This window comes from Ciconia boyciana, chromosome 8 (assembly GCF_034638445.1).
Source record: "Ciconia boyciana chromosome 8, ASM3463844v1, whole genome shotgun sequence".
NCBI classification, from domain to species: Eukaryota; Metazoa; Chordata; class Aves; order Ciconiiformes; family Ciconiidae; genus Ciconia; species Ciconia boyciana.
This window is the reverse complement of record NC_132941.1, coordinates 16,401,205-16,417,311: the sequence shown is the minus strand read 5'-3', so window position 1 is coordinate 16,417,311 and position 16,107 is coordinate 16,401,205. Positions and strand designations below refer to the sequence as shown.

The 16,107-nt window shown below is 39.1% G+C and overlaps 1 protein-coding gene across 2 annotated transcripts in view; it reads left to right on the top strand.

Annotated features, from left to right (window-relative positions):
* The window catches only part of ALDH1A2 (aldehyde dehydrogenase 1 family member A2), a 214,198-nt gene that overhangs the window by 171,647 nt on the left and 26,444 nt on the right, over window positions 1-16,107 (top strand). For both annotated transcript variants that reach the window (XM_072870179.1, XM_072870180.1), the window contains 3 exons: window positions 11,260-11,364; window positions 11,562-11,702; window positions 13,315-13,444. In XM_072870179.1, the coding sequence (XP_072726280.1) occupies window positions 11,260-11,364; window positions 11,562-11,702; window positions 13,315-13,444 (376 nt within the window). The remainder of the gene's footprint in view (window positions 1-11,259; window positions 11,365-11,561; window positions 11,703-13,314; window positions 13,445-16,107) is intronic.

Below are 16,107 nucleotides of genomic sequence, written 5' to 3'. Positions count from 1 at the left end.
GAATTGTTATCTCACAGCTTCTTCTAACAAACACAACAATTTATTTTAAAGGCTTTCACCAAACATGTCATAAGTGGTAAGCCCTATGTTGTAAGTGGGTACTTAATGTGATTTAACTTAATGCTGATGATGCAAAGCTATTCTCCCCCAAAGCCCATTAAGAACATCCAATTTTCTGGTAGACTAACACTGCTGCTTACTATTGTAGAGATAAGTGACTGTTTAACCAGGACAATAAGGAGTAGTTTCAAACCAAGGCCACAAAACTGAATGGCCACAAAACTGGTCTTTGTGAAACTTCAGACTTTGAATGCAAATGTCACAAGTTGGATTTTTTTTTTTTTTTTTAGGAGTAGTTTGAATTTCTGTATGTACAGACATACAGGCACTTGCAGTCACCTTAATGAGCGTACTGGTGAATATCATTATTTATGATATTAGAAAGCATGGTCTAGGTAGAAAAGGGCCAGTGCAAGCTATTTATGTAAATGAAATAAAGAAACTGATAAATACTGAATTTTATTTCATGTCGCCCTGAAGAGCAGATAATTCTAACAGTTTACCCAAGATAATGCTTCTCATACTGCATGCTTATTTGTTTGTTTACTTTTTGTGGATTCTGTAGGTGCAGAATGGCATGAAAGGAAATGTCACTGGCACCATTTAGCAAAACATGCTAACAGTAATATTTGAAAATATTCAGGATCCAAAGTAGAAGTGAAGGCAAACTTTCCAGGAGCTTATGGCTGCTCACTTGGGTCTAATATAGAGTTAGCACTTTGCAGGTCAGTGGCTCTGCTATTTGTCTCTGACCTAACAGATCTGGAGTTCTTCACATCAAAACCAAGTCTTGCTGAGCTCAGATCAAACGTGTTAAGGTAAGGATCTTGCCAGTGATTTATCGTGCCAGGGAGGGGTGATCAGGCCATAAGGGGCCACTGCAAATGAAGTTGACATTCCAGCAATTTCTCATGTATAGTTATAAGGTAATTTTCTCAGACGGAGCTTTTAAGTCAAAATAAATTTGTCCATTGTATTTTTCTGTGTTGCCTACAGTATCTGAGATCCTAGCAGGAGTATTTATTTATGCAGCATAGCTAATATCTAAGTAAGAACTTGTTCTTTGGTGATGAACATTTAAAATGGCAGTTACCTACAAGTGATGATCAGCTGGATTCTTTTAAATGGCAGAACACATTTCCCATGTACAAATAAATAGACCATGCTGTTTTATGTCACACATAATGAGCACACAAGACTTGCAATGCACAAACGATGCAAAACACAGGAAAACTATACAGACTAATACTACTCTTGTTTGTAAAAACCCCTCCTCATTCCCACCGTTTCAAATGAGTGCTTGTGGAAGTGTTTCTAGGATCAAGTTCTTAATAGCCACAACTTCATTAATGCCCAGTGACAGCCCAATAATTGATTCTGTAAACAAATACTCCCTCCTCTCCGCTCCTGATTTAATGGATTTTTAGAAATCTTTCATTATTTCATTTTTAAGTTGCAGTAAGTGACATAAAGGATCATACTCCTTAAAACACACTGCCATCCTTACCCAAATAATTCAGTGATGGCCCTTCTTTGTTACTAGTGGAAATGTAGAGCATACTTAACTTTTTAGTCATCCTGGCTTCAGAAACGATGTTTTCTGATGCAGTGCTAAGCAAGACAGTAAATGTTCTTCTCCAGCAATTAAAGAGAGTGCCACAATTGAGAGGTTAAGTAAAGCTTAGGAGCTTAGTTTCTTAGGAATACATGAAATATTACCTGAGCTATGTGAAAGTGTTATTGCTCCTGTATTGTGCTACTAACAGCAAATAAATTCTTCATTAACTCAAAAAAAAAGTAGAAATTACTTTGAGGAAAGCCTTTATGTGCTGTAAGTAAAGTGTCTTCCCACAGCTTTAATAAGGCAGCCAAAAAGAGTAAAATGTTTGTGGTGGGTATAGTTCAACAGACAATACAATCTGAAGTTTCTTCTCTTTAGATTAATTTTCTTGAACAACCAGGCGCAAAATAATCCCTTTAATGAGACTGAATTGAAATAACGGATGCTATATCAGCATGTGGCACAGTGAGAAACTGAAATAGAAAAATGTATCATCACAGTTTGGCAGCCTGGGTTTTGTGCAGGAAATACTTGGCGGGGAGGAGGAAAGTAAGCATGCTACTGCATGTTGTTAAGACTTATTTAATCTTCTTAACTAATTACTCACACTTCCTAATTCAAAATCATACAAACAAAAACGTTTAGATAAGCTGGGAGTTTTTTCAAATGGGTGCCCCCTACAGCTTAGAAAATAAACATGACAGGTTTCCCCTGTCTGATGTGCTGCCATTTGCAAAAGAACAGACCCAGCTCCCAGAAAGACAGAAGACTAATTAAGACAGGAAGACAGGCAGGTCAAACATTTGGTGTGAGGGATTTGGGACATAGGGGAGAAAAAAATCATGTTACATTCCACTTTCACAGCAGACTGACAGGAGGCTTCAAGCCCTTTCTCTGATTCCATTTGCTGCTCAGAGACCTGGATTCCCCCAGTTTCTCCTCCAAGTCACGCCCATTTCCTAGCGTACCATTCCCCAAACCTATACTAGGCTGGCTCGGCAGGGGACTTGCCGTATCTACCTTTAAGCACCTAAACAAGATGTCTAGGTGAATGGGCCAGTGCAACAGCCACTGGAGAGACAGGGCCTTACGGGGGGCGGGGGGGTGACTGAGCACGCCTGAGGCAGTGGGTACTGCCCTCAGGGAGCGCTTCTCTCTCTCTCCTCCCACCCCATGGCGACTGGAAGGAGACTTCAGCTTCTGCATTAGGTGCCACCATTAGGTGCTAGATCATATGAATCCTCCTCCAGCTTATGTCTGCCACGCTGAAGCCTGACTTCATTTACACATGCTGAAATGTCACTGAGACCTTGATGTATTCACCTATTTTAAACACTTGTCTTCTGATCCGAAGTCCACTGATGTCAAAGACTGGTTTTGATTTCAATAGGCTTGGCTCAGGCCTTGCTACTTGGAAGTTACATCCAGAGAAGCTGAACACTCTAGTCTCATCCAGATATGTACCTTTGGCACAGGACTCGGGTTGCGTAAACATAATTCTACTAGATCTTGACATACTGCTGCGCTGACAGCTAAACCAGAGCAGCTTCACTCACTTCTTGTGCATTTTCTTTCCGATTCCACTTTTTTACCCTCCTGCTGTAATATGTTTGTAAATGTTTAAAATTCTCCAGCCCCCTCAGTACACTCTGAAGTTTGGACTCTAGATTTCTTGAGTGAAATTTCAAGGTTGGGTTTATGAGGGAAACCCCCATTTATGGTAGACTGTGTCTAAAAGCCATGACATTATACTTCTGGCTCTGAGGTCCAAATGAGTTTTAAACAAACCCAAGCACCCCAAAACACACATAGCTTTAGAAGAGAGCTGCTCTTCCTTTTCAAATCTTTTTTTTTTTTTTTTTGGGGGGGGGTGAGGTAAGGAGAGGGAAGGAGCCAGGACAACCCAGCAGCCAAAGAAAAAAAATAAAAATCAACATGTTCTGGTTTTGTTTGGCCCTTGCAGACCTCATAGGCTCTAGAGCAGGTGTCAAGTTTCCAGTGAAACAGCTTCGTCTCCCAGTACAAACACCCTTCTGGAGGTTGTTGCCATTGCTTCCTTTTCATCAGCTGAGGCCTGATTCATCTCCCACTGAAACCAGATGGATTTTTCCTTTTATTTTACTGTGGGTGGGATTGGACCTCTAGTGGCTGAAAACCAGCTATGTCCACAGGAGCTTGCTTGCCAGAATTAAATTTAGTGCAAAGTTCAGTGTTACTCATGTACAGTTCACTGTTACTCTTCTTAAAACAATTACAGTTCCTCCACAGTTGAAAGGCATCTCATTACAAGAACCAAAATCTGAGTAACTTCTGCAGGACTAATATTGCTCTGTGGTAACTATAATGAACAACATGATAACCATTTCTGTTTGTATGCTCAAGCAAGCCAGCCTGCCTTGATTTATGTAGGTGTATCGTTTGAAAGCGATGCAGTCATTGGCACTGCCCAATGAAAGGCTCATTTGCGGATTGCCTTGAGAAGCAGGATTCTGCACTGAGAATATTTGGGGAGGTTGGCCTCAAAGTCTGTGGCCCATTACTCATGATTTGTGGACTGCCAGCAAGGAGCAGTGACTCTTGCTGTTCACCTGAACAATCCCCTTCTTAAAAATAAAATAAAATGGCACTGCTGATCAATCGCTGGCCAGTCAGCAATCAGTCTGCTGTGGTTGGCTTTTGCTTTCCTAATGCCTACTTATAAACCAGGTTTTTGCTGATTCTGTAGCCAGCTGTTGGTTTCCAGTCACTCCCAGGAGTGCCCCGCAAACATGCTCTGGCTAGAATGTGAGAGATTTGTTGTATCAAGACAGCCATAAAAGTGAAGGAAAACAAAGCTTGAGAAAATAAACAAGCTGCACCTCTGATTGGCAGTCCCTTCTACTTCATTCCCTTACAATTGTACTAATCGTTAGGACTCTTGAAATGTTTCCAAAGGAGAGGAAATGAAGTTGCTGAGATGGGAAAGGATATGAAATTTCCTGACCATACTGAGGCACAGGTGCCCGGTATCTGTGATGTTATGCAGTATTTACCAAGGGAAATGCTGCTGCTGGATTTTTTGCATGCCTCTCAAATTGTTGTATGTCCCCCCCCACCAAAAAAAAAGTGCCATTATGTATTTCTTAATTCCTCCAGCTATGAGAAGATGCTGAGGGCCGAACAGCTGTGATTCTTTTATAAAGTACTTTGGCATCTGATGCCCCCTCCCCCACCCTTGCAGATTTAATGTCCAAGGCTCTCTAAGGAGAAAGTCACATATGAAAAAAAGATCTTTGATGGAATGAAACTATAACCAGCTACTAAATCAATTGAGTTAGGAAATTCCCATTCCTTCCTCCATTCATCCAGAACCATATCTCCTGTGGGAAGCCATTATTATTTGGATGTTAAAATCCTCTTCCTGTACCAAAAAACATTTCTGGAGCTGCAACAGCACAAAAACATTGTTTATTAAATCCATGGGAAAATAATTCCACCTCCAAAGAGCTGAATGCTAGGCCACTGTCTGTCCACTGGCTGAAGTTCTTACTTATACAGCTGGGGAGCCTGAAGAAAATGTCTGATGACATCATCACTAAGCAATATCAAATTAAGAACGTAGATCATCATTTCACTCACACATCATTTGAGAACATTTTCAACAAAGGAAATGAAAAGTTACATTGTTGCCACCTGTGTTGATTACTCTTATGAATTAAAGGAGCCCAAATTACTTTTTTTCTATGTTTTCAGAGAAGACAATACAAAAAAGAGAGGCAATGAGCATGCAGGAATCCCCAGTGAATTTAAAAATCAGTTCCATTTTCCAAATCCAGGGCTAGCCCCTGGGTGAACATCAGAGGGAATCTGTAGTGCCATGAAACCAAATCTCATTCAACTAAGAGCTGCAAAGGAGGTATTAGTTCCGTGCTGCATTTTCATTAATTATATTTATACACACACCCACAAAGATAGTTGTTTTGTACTTCCTTTCTGGTAAATAGTGATTAAAACACAAAATCCTATCCATTTTCTCCCTGCTCTAAATTTTGCTACTGCTGCATTGCAGATTAGATTGTTCAGCCTGGTTTTGTACATATCCCTTTCTCTTTGAATACTTATCACTCCAATTACCTGCATGGTTTGAAATGAGCATTAAGTTGCTAATTATTAGCAAGCCAACTGGGACAGGTGCCTACTTAAACAAGATATTGTAGTTGTTTATTTGCAAAGCTTAATTTGCTTTGCTTTGTGCTAAAAACATTTATTCTTGGCTTCATTTCAACACTGATAAGCATCCAAAAATGCTATTGAACTCAGTGCAGAACGCTTTTGAAATGCAGGTCTTATGCAAAATGCAATATATAATTTCCTTCCAACTACATGTCAGCAGAGTCTCAAAGTAACTTGGCTTTTTACATGATAACTTTGACTTTTACTTTTCCTTTGTATACTTTTTTGTATGATATGGTATCTCAAAGGCTCTGAACAGTCATGTGCCCTGAAGGATGGGTCAGATTGCTTCCTTGATTAGTCCTATGGAACTCTGCCAACAGTGGCTGCATGTAATTAACCACGGGCAGAATTTGAACCTAGCAAATATGTGGTGGGACCATTATCTTGCAAAGTTCTATCAAAAGGTCTATGAGAACATGTGTGTGTGAGGAAGATGGTTATTGTCAGTATCAGGAGGAATGTGCCTGTTCTTTTAGGAAAATACCATGCCCTCTCCATGGAAAGGAACAGAAATTATCAAGAGACCTTTACGATGAGATCTCATGAGAATGATCACAGTTCAAGGGCACGTTTACAGGGGCAACCGGGAGCTTCAAACTGCACCTATTACACTGTAAGACCCATTTGAAACTTGCCCATCCCACACACATACACACCTTACCCACCCACAACCTGAGCTGCTGCTCTGTTCTGCATGTTGGCTTAGGCAGCATTGTTAGTGAACAAATAGTATTTTGTTTCCTCCTTAGACCATTGTACACCAACAACAGCCAGATTCCTCACTTATAAGAGGCATTGTCTGTTTTGCCAGTTGTGTTTGTTCTTGGCCAAATCACTGTACTGACAAGGACACCTAAGTGAAACAGGAAGGTTTGCCTTTTCTCTTCCTGCTCTGCCAGTACTGCAGTTATTGGCTCTACTGAGAGTAGGTGGCAAACTAAATGTTCACGTGTTCCAAAATTTTTCAAGTATTCCCTTCTTCCGTTTCCATTTTGGCACAGTTCTGTTGATAGCACCCAACAGGCCAGATTATTTAACTACTCACAATACCGCATAGCAAATACATGACATACTATATACTTTTTCTTTTCCTTACTGCAAATCACAAAAGGTAACACTAGGACTCAAACAAAAACAAATTACCTCAGTAACTCCTGGAAGACTCAAGTGGTTAATCAGTTACCTTTTATTTACATATATATGCTTAATGCTGAATTAAGTTGTAAAAACCAAAGGCTGATTTATAGCCCCAGTCAGCCTTAATTAACATTGATTCCAGGGGAATAGTAAATGTGAATAGCCTTCACAATTGAGGTTGAACAATGAACTCACTGGGTGTTGTCCAATTTGTAGCATGATTTACATGGAAGCAAGCCCTTCTTTTTTCTAGGGTTACCCCTTTTTCATCTGGTGTTTAGGATGGGTTATATATAATCCATAGATAGGAACATTTGCTGTCAAATATTCTCCCTGATTTAGAGTTAGCCTTTACCATGGTCACTATAAATAAGGCAGAAAAAAACCCAATTTGAGGCTTTGCAGGGATTCCTTGTTCTTGCAATGTGTCATCGCTTGTCCATTTCATGGCATTTTTACGAAGTGGCCATAATGAAAGTCAGATTAAATGTACAGGATATATACATTTAATCAACAGCCATTGGAGTCACTAGTGCTGGAAGAGTTATAAAAGCCCCTGTGAATGCAAATTTATTGCAAAAGAATCTGCGTCTTGGTGGTAGGAATATCTGCTGAATGGTACTACCTGACACAGAACACCTAAAACTTTCAAAAGTGAATTATTTAAGTGTAAGGTTTTGCTTGTAAAGCTGCCAGCTGCTGCATTTCAAGACTTGAAACTGTTCCAAAACATGGGACTAGGTACTTTATTTGTGCACTAGAGTAAATACTCTGATTTTACTGCCAATTTAAATGTGCTCAGTTTACAGTAATGAGCTTGTATAGGCAATACCTTGTTTATAGAAAGTGGAACAGGAAGAAACTAACATTAACCATTAACAGTAGCAATTTCTCTTGCCTTCAATTCTAACTTTATGCCAAATAGATCCTTCTCATGTCCTATCTGAAATACTTGCTATTACTGTTCTTTTTCTAAATTTGTGGGATAAATGGAGCATTCAATAAAATAATACACCTTATAGTTCCAGTCAGCTTGAATTGCAACACTCTTTTGTAATTCTAAGGCACTATTATTCCTATGGTGAAACGTATTTTCAGAACAAGTAAGTGTCCTGTGTACTAGCAAACCTGATGATAGGTGTTCATCCCAGCAGACTGTAGTTACATTTTTTAATCTTTTTAAAAAAGAACAGACCACTTCTATAAGAGAAGACTACTGAATTGTGGTTGCCTCTGCTTCTCAGGTTCTTGTACTTAACCTAACTGTTTTATTCTTTCAAGACAGATCACACGAGGAACCTGTGTGTTTATGTACATACTGCAACCTTAAACAAACATCCTTGCATCTCCTTTGGCCATCTGTTCCTGAAGCTGCAAGCTTTTCTCCCTTCCCCTCCCTCCTCAGCACACCCACACACACTCTGGGCATGGAGTTAACTCCACTGAACTCAATGGAAAGGATGACAGTAAAATCCTTCTTCCACACAGGTCACAGATCTCAAAGTTTCTTTGTTTCACTTACAGTCTAAAAAGTGACAATGATACACCAGAGGATTTCAGCTTATGGTGTTAGTCACTAGAGATCATACTGGTGATTCTTTCATTATCTTATTTTGGCTGGGTTAGCTCCAAAATGTCCTAACGGGGACAATACTTTGGTTTGCAAAGCAGTGTAATCACTGACCAGGAAGACACCACCCACGGTCTGAGGAGCTTACAGTCCAAGGACATGAACAGGTTCAAGATAAATACAGTGTGCAAAGCAAGTGATAGATGGGAAATGGTGTGCTAGGTCCTGGGTTCAGCTACCTCTGAAAACCAAAACAAAAAGTTTAGGGGGAAGTAAAGAAAGGATGGACTCTGAAATGGATGGAAGGGCACACAGCAAAGTACCTGAGGCTAGAGGCACAGGGAAGATGAGGAAACACAATGCAAATACATCCATAAAAGCAAAACCACATGTAATTGTTGGGTTTTATGCACAGTTGTTATATTGCCAGGGTCTTTTCCAGGCAGGCACGGGTTCCTTCTGCCCATGTCCTGAGTCAGCTGGACGTGAGTCAGCTCTGAACCAGAAGCTATGTCACTGCAGTTAGTGTGGCACTGAGCCTGAGCTAATAAGCCCTGCTGAGAAGAACACAGCTACATGGCTCCCATTTGGCTTGGAGAATAGGTTGAGCAAGCTCATATCTGGTAACAGAAAATTCTACAGGTGCATCTTTGCCTTCATGTGCAAATATGAGTGTGCAATTTCTTAACTTTCTCTAAAATGCACAGGCACACTGGTGTCCTCATCATGTTCTTTTCTTTTCCAGACACGTTATACCTTTTGGTGTTGCAACTGTTCATCTTGAGTGTTTTGACTGTATTTTCTCTTGGCTGCTTTTTTTGCTAGAATAGTGTTCGTTTTTTCCCTAGCTCAGTTTCTTCTCATCAATTTATGACTAGCTCTCTACTTGTTTCCTTCCTTCCTTACAGATACATTAAAGCTTTGGTGATCCTCTTTCCTTAGACACCCAGCATTTTGATGCTGATGCTTTTTTTGCCATCAGACAAGTTGTAACCACTTAAGTTAGAGTAAGTTTTAAACTATTTAGTTGGCAGGCTGGCGCGGCTATCCTCGTTGTAGTATTCCAAGCCTAAAAAATCAGCAGCTGATCTATAATCATATCATACTATTCTTTGACTAGAAAGGACCAGTATTACATTCCATTCACTTCCACATGAAAAACATGTAATTTTTTTGTTCTGGTTTTGCCACATCAAACTTTGCTATGAAGAAAACAAACAAAAAAGGAACCAACAGCCTGACACCATTTAAGCAAAGTCCTTACATATGAACTGTCTTCCATCATCTCCCTGAGCTCATCTGGCTGACCTGAGCCATGTACCAGTACAAAGGTAACAGCTTCTTTATTGCATGGTAGTAAGACAGCAGAAAGTGCAAGACTGAAGAGGTGGCAAAGTACTACTCTGGACAAGTGGTTTGTGATGTTTAGTCTGTCTAATCAGTGGGACAGGTTTTTGTCCCAGCATCTACGGTGGTCCTGTGAGGAAGCTGGACCGATGCTTAATGTATCATTCTTGTTCTGTAGCCATGATCTAAAAAGACAGGCCAGTTGCTACCACCTAACTATCTCTGATTAGAACTGAGACTCCTGAATCTTTCAAAGGGTTCCTCGGCTTTCTACTCATCCACAGTCGTAGGATCTGTATGGGGTATGGGGCTTTGCTTTGTTTCAACCAGAGAAAAGTCCCTGTCTCTATAAACACAACTTAATCCCTCATGCAAAAAAGGGTGGTGAACATTTCCTCTACCTAGGGTGGAACTCCTGCCTCCAATGAAGTCAGTGGTAAAATTCCCATTGATTTCAATGAGGCCAGAATGTCCCCTTACACATTTAAAGTTGTATTTCATGGAATACAATGAAAGAACATTGACACCTCAACACCAAGGAACCCATATGGTGCCTGGGCTTTCTGAACAGTTCTGTTCTTAGAAAGATTTCAAGGACAGGAATAGTCTGAATAGCTGGAAAACCTTTCACTCAGTTGTTTTCCTAGAGTGATTTATTTCATATTTGCTGATAAATAATTGCATCCTGTTCTTGAAAGTCATTCAGTAGAAAATAACTGGCATGTATGCAGCTACAAGTAAAAATATACTTTAAACAAACTCATTTGTCATTACCTCTCTCAAGACAGCTGTTGTCAGCACCATTAAAACTCAAATTTGGTTTGCCCATGACAATTAAAATTATGTCAACACTGAGAGAATTTAACAATTTCCATTGTTCCAAGCAGATAAGCAAGTTAATTCTGTGCTGCAAGCCATCACTGTAGCCATAATCAACTGACTGTGTATTGAAGAACTGTGATGTTTGAGATTATTCAGCCTTGACTGGGTTGTATCAGTGACCAAATGTTTACTTACTGAATTGAATTATTACTCCAAATCCTTGTCTTGTCTCCAGCAGTTTCAAGGCTTTTTCTGTGATACAGGTATTTCTTTTTTTAGTTTATTTGTTACAGTATTTGAACCAAATTTGAATGTCAACCAAGTTATTTAGAGTTTGATGTTGCTTCTATAGTAACACTGCCACAGAATACAGAAAGACATCAGGGGCTGACCCTGAGCCTGAACTCTTGAAAACTGTGATCTTCACAGGCATAAATAAGTTTCAACTCTTCTTTATTAGAATATGCAGCCTTTCCCAGGAGTTTGTTGTTATATACATTACTGTTTGTTCATGCAGGAGGACTGATGACTTTTCTTCCTTTTCTAGATTTTCATCAATAATGAGTGGCAAAATTCTGAAAGTGGGAGAATATTCCCAGTATATAATCCAGCAACAGGAGAGCAGATCTGTGAGATCCAGGAAGCTGACAAGGTAATGCATCCCGTGAATGGGTAGAAATGTATAAATAGATCAAAGCAACAGGTCCAGAATAGCACTGTTGGACAGTTCTTTTATCTATCACAGTTCCAAAACCCATAATGTGACTAAGGTTGTACAACAGAAAATTTCATGAGCCTGGTAATGTTATTTACCTCAGTGACTTTGGTTTTTTTCTTCCTTCTTGACAGGTTGATACTGACAAAGCAGTGAGGGCAGCTCGCCTTGCTTTTTCTCTAGGTTCAGTTTGGAGGAGAATGGACGCTTCCGAAAGAGGCCATCTTTTGGATAAGCTAGCAGACTTGGTCGAAAGAGACAGGGCAATTCTTGCTGTAAGTGGCATATGAAAATCAACAGTCAAATCACCTGTCAGTTTTACATTCTGAGAGAAAATTAGTTCATAAATGTGTTAATATAAATTATATTGGAAAACTACACTCAGCTTGATGGCTAAGATGGCTGACTGTCTACTTAAGACCTGATCCAAAGCTCATAAAAGTCAACAAGAGTCTTCCAATTGACTCAAATGAGCTTTAAATTGGACATCAGAGAAATGAATGGGTGTGCATACACGTGTATGCCTGTTATGCGTGCTTGTAACTTTTCTAAAATAAAAAATGGAGCACTGAGTGAAGTGATTTGTGCAGATATCAATGAAATGGCAGGTGAAACGCTTACTGACACTCAACTGGGAACATGAATTCTGGGTATTGCACTCTTTCACTCACGTATGAAGCCATCTAAACAGAGGCATTGTTAATGTTGTTTTCCGCATGTCAAGTGCTTTGAACTAAGCTGGTGAACATCTTAATTCCAGCTTTGTCAACACTTAAATCATCTTACCACCAGTGTATACTGTAAAATCGCCACAGGGAGAAGGAAGTGCACAGCAAATCAAGTTTACTCTGCCTGTCATTTGATTTGTATTTCTACAGCCAAGTTCTTCACTGAATTGCACTGCAGGCAATGCTATTAATTGCTCTTGGGGATATAAGTCAGTGCAGAATTAGGCATCCATTCTTCTCTATAGAAACTCATTTGATGGTTGGTGTGTTACACATGGGCGTACTTTGCCCATTCTTAACAATTTCTGTTAGACAGCTATCGAGAATGAGTTAAGCTACTCAACATCTTAGGATATTTTATTGGATTCTTTTTGCTAAATGATCTTAGGAACCCCTAAGAGGATAGCTTATAAGATATTTTAAAAAATAAGAATATTAACTTAAAAATAAGGACATTAGCTTGTTAATTTATGAGCTTCCCTAGAGGAGAGTTTGTTTATTTGATGGCAATAAATAAACTGGCTGTACAGTATAGATATCTCAGACCTCAGCAGGAGTTTTGGCAGCCATATAGAGAAATTTTTATATTCACATCCATTATATAAAGGGGGATATGTCCATTCTTCTCTTTATGGATTCAGATCATTAATATGGGGGTTACAAGGAGCCCTTTCTCAGCTGTTATCATTATCATAACAGAACCTAGTTTGACAGGCATTTTTATCTTGGCTCCTGATTAAAGCAATTTAGCATTTATATATCTGGACCAAACACAGTGGCTATGAGGTCCAAAATACACACAGGCACATGTACATGCATGTGGATACACACACAAACCCACAAGACAGACAGACAGACACACACATAAACACACACGCACACACATGTTCTTAAAATCGTAGTCATTCCAGAATACTCCAGAAGGAACCAGATTTTTTTTTAAAGACAATGCTTTTTGTTCACGTTTGCAAAAAGAAGTAACAAAGGGGATCAGATAGTTGTTCTGAACCTTGTGGGTTAAGACTATGCCAAGGCATAACTGGTTGGTCTTCATTAAAATCTGTTGTGATTGAAGAGCTGTTAAGACAGTGAATACTTAAGTACAATAGTCTAAAAATGCTACTGTGCTTATATCTCTTAACTTTTTCTTGTCCTCTAGACTATGGAATCACTGAACAGTGGCAAACCTTTCTTGCAAGCTTTCTATGTAGATCTTCAGGGAGTCATAAAAACCCTGAGGTATTATGCCGGTTGGGCAGACAAAATCCATGGAATGACCATTCCTGTAGGTAAGGGGGATTAAAGCGCAGGTACGCACCTAAACCTTCTCATGGCCAAATGGCTTAATAGATTACAGCTTTGTGAAAGGTAGAAGAGAACCCTGTTTTGGTCTTATAGTGAGTAGTATGTTGCTGAAGCAGATGTTTAAAAGTCAGCAAGGGCTGGACTAGATGACCTGCTGTTGTTATGCCCTACATGCACGTCCCGAAGAGTGTTTTGTTTCTTTTGCATGTGTCCATCTGAGAAGGAGATAGCTCAATACCTACATGTAAATATTGTTACACTTACAAAAATAGTTGTGGTATAAGCCTGGCAAATACCTTGGAACACATGACAACAGTGTTAGCTGCCTCTTTAAGAAATGGTATGCTTAGGTATATATCTTGTTTATATATGTCTTCTTACTGCCTATGCAAATCATTTTACTTGAGACTAACACTGGATCCAAATTCATTTATACCTTGAGAGAGTTTGTAATGTTAATATAGAGAACTGTACATATGTATCAGATATATTTTGTTATATATGCTTCTTCAAATTATTCAGTGGGATGAGTTTTATTATGTACATATGAGATAAATCTTTATGAGTGCTAGGAAATTAGTTATTCTGCTCTTATTTTTTGCTAAAGAGATAAGAAAATAAATAATCCTTACCATTATTTTTATTTAACAAGTCTCTTCCTCCTGCCCCTCCCTCCCAGCTGTTTAACAAATACAGGCTGCATTTTCTGTTGTGAACATATTCATTTGCAGTCTGGACTAGATGTACCAACTGCTATAATTATGCAAAATGGCACATGATAGCAAAGAATGATTTTATGCAGGTGCAGTCATTAAGATAAATGTACTCATCTTTTACCTGCATAAAATAAATCTTTGGAAAAACAGAAAGGAAAACTAACATTTATTCTATGGATTCTTTTTGGCTTCATGGTGCACGCTGTTCCTTGCACATGCATGTTTATTACACTTCACTGAAGGAGACCAGGAAGGCACACTCACAAGTAAATGAATTTTGCTGTTGCCCATCTAGTTCCATAAAATTGCATTATGTAACATGATATCTGCAGTACACTAGCTTGCCTCTGTACAGCAAAGCACAAAACTATCAAAGTTAGGCAAGCAGATAAATTGAAAATGTGGCCCCAAAATTTTCAGGAGGAAAACAGATCATGTAACACTTATTGCAGCATTATTCATCATGGTGTTTCAGCTTATTAAAATTGCAGTGTCTACTGACTGATGTTTATCATCACTAGTATATTTTCACCAAAGAAATTACAATATTAATATTTCAGGTGTAGACTCTTCTGTAAGGACTCTTGAAGATTTCCACAGTCATTTAAGCTGAGATTCATATATCCTGGTTTTGCTGCTTGCACTTCACATTTAAATGTGCAAAAGTGCAGAGCACACCATAAATTCATATATTCAGCAAATTTCCTGTTCCCTAATCCCTTTCTCCCTGGTCAGTGAATGCCTCCTTCTCACTCATTAGCCCGCAGGTACACAGAATTTAGGTCAGTTACCAAAAGGCATTGCCAGGTTAAGGAGAGTAAATATTCTCTGCTTATTCTTGTCCTCACATAGTGTATCAGATGAAAACCCTGATTTTTTTTTCAGTGAGGTGGGCTATGCTGAGGGAGAGGAAGGCACATTTTCAGTAGACCTTCCTAAATGCAAACTTCAGTGCTGACAAACACAGTTATCAGTAGTGTAGAATTGTAAGTCCATTCACAGATTTTCAGGGTATCAATTAGTTCTTCCGCTTGGTTTAACACTCCTCTGTATTCCTCTAGTTTCAGACCATACATTTGTCATTCTCATAAAGCTATTTTAGAGCAAGGCCAGTGTTAAACAATGGTGCTCTTTACCATCAGCTCATCAACAGAAACCAAACAAGACAACAAAATCAAAATAAAAACCCTATTACATCTCCTCCTCTTTCATTCAGTATGCTAATAAATCTTTCATCTGTTTCTGTTGAGGTTTTCTTTTCCTCTAAAATAAAAATAGGCAAGTGATAGACAAGTAGAAGAAGAACAGTGTGTTTTACAATCACATTCCTTTTGGTCCCAGAGTTGCTAAAACCTTCATACTGCCCTTTGCTTGCTCCCATGCATAAAGCCTTGATGATTTAAATTAAAACAGAAAGAGGCTAGACTAGAAACTGTTAAACTAATAAACTGAATGCAAGTGAAAATGTATCTTTAAATCAATATATGATATGATACAGCTTAATGGACCAACTTGGCTCTCCTCACCCACTTGTTTGCTGTGTCCTGCTATATGAGGCATGTGACTGTATAATGATTGTTATGCAAATAAAATATCCAGGACGGGGACTCCTGATGGAAATCTGAGCAAACACATCTGTGGAAGGTATTGCTGTCCCACAGTGAGATCCCTGGATAAATGGGGCTTTCTTTCTGATTAAAAAATAAAAATCTTTGGGCCAGGTAGTAAGCAGCTGAAAACTGATCTGGCTCTATTAATATCAGTGAGGACTGAAGAATGCCAGTTTACATCAGCTGAGAATAGTAAAAAAAACCCTTTTAAGACAGATTTTTAGATTGGATGTGGGATCAGACTGTCAGATCCCTCTCAGGCAATGTTCTTCTGGCTGCCAGCTAGTCGAAGGGTAAAAGTAACAATCATCAGCAATAGCA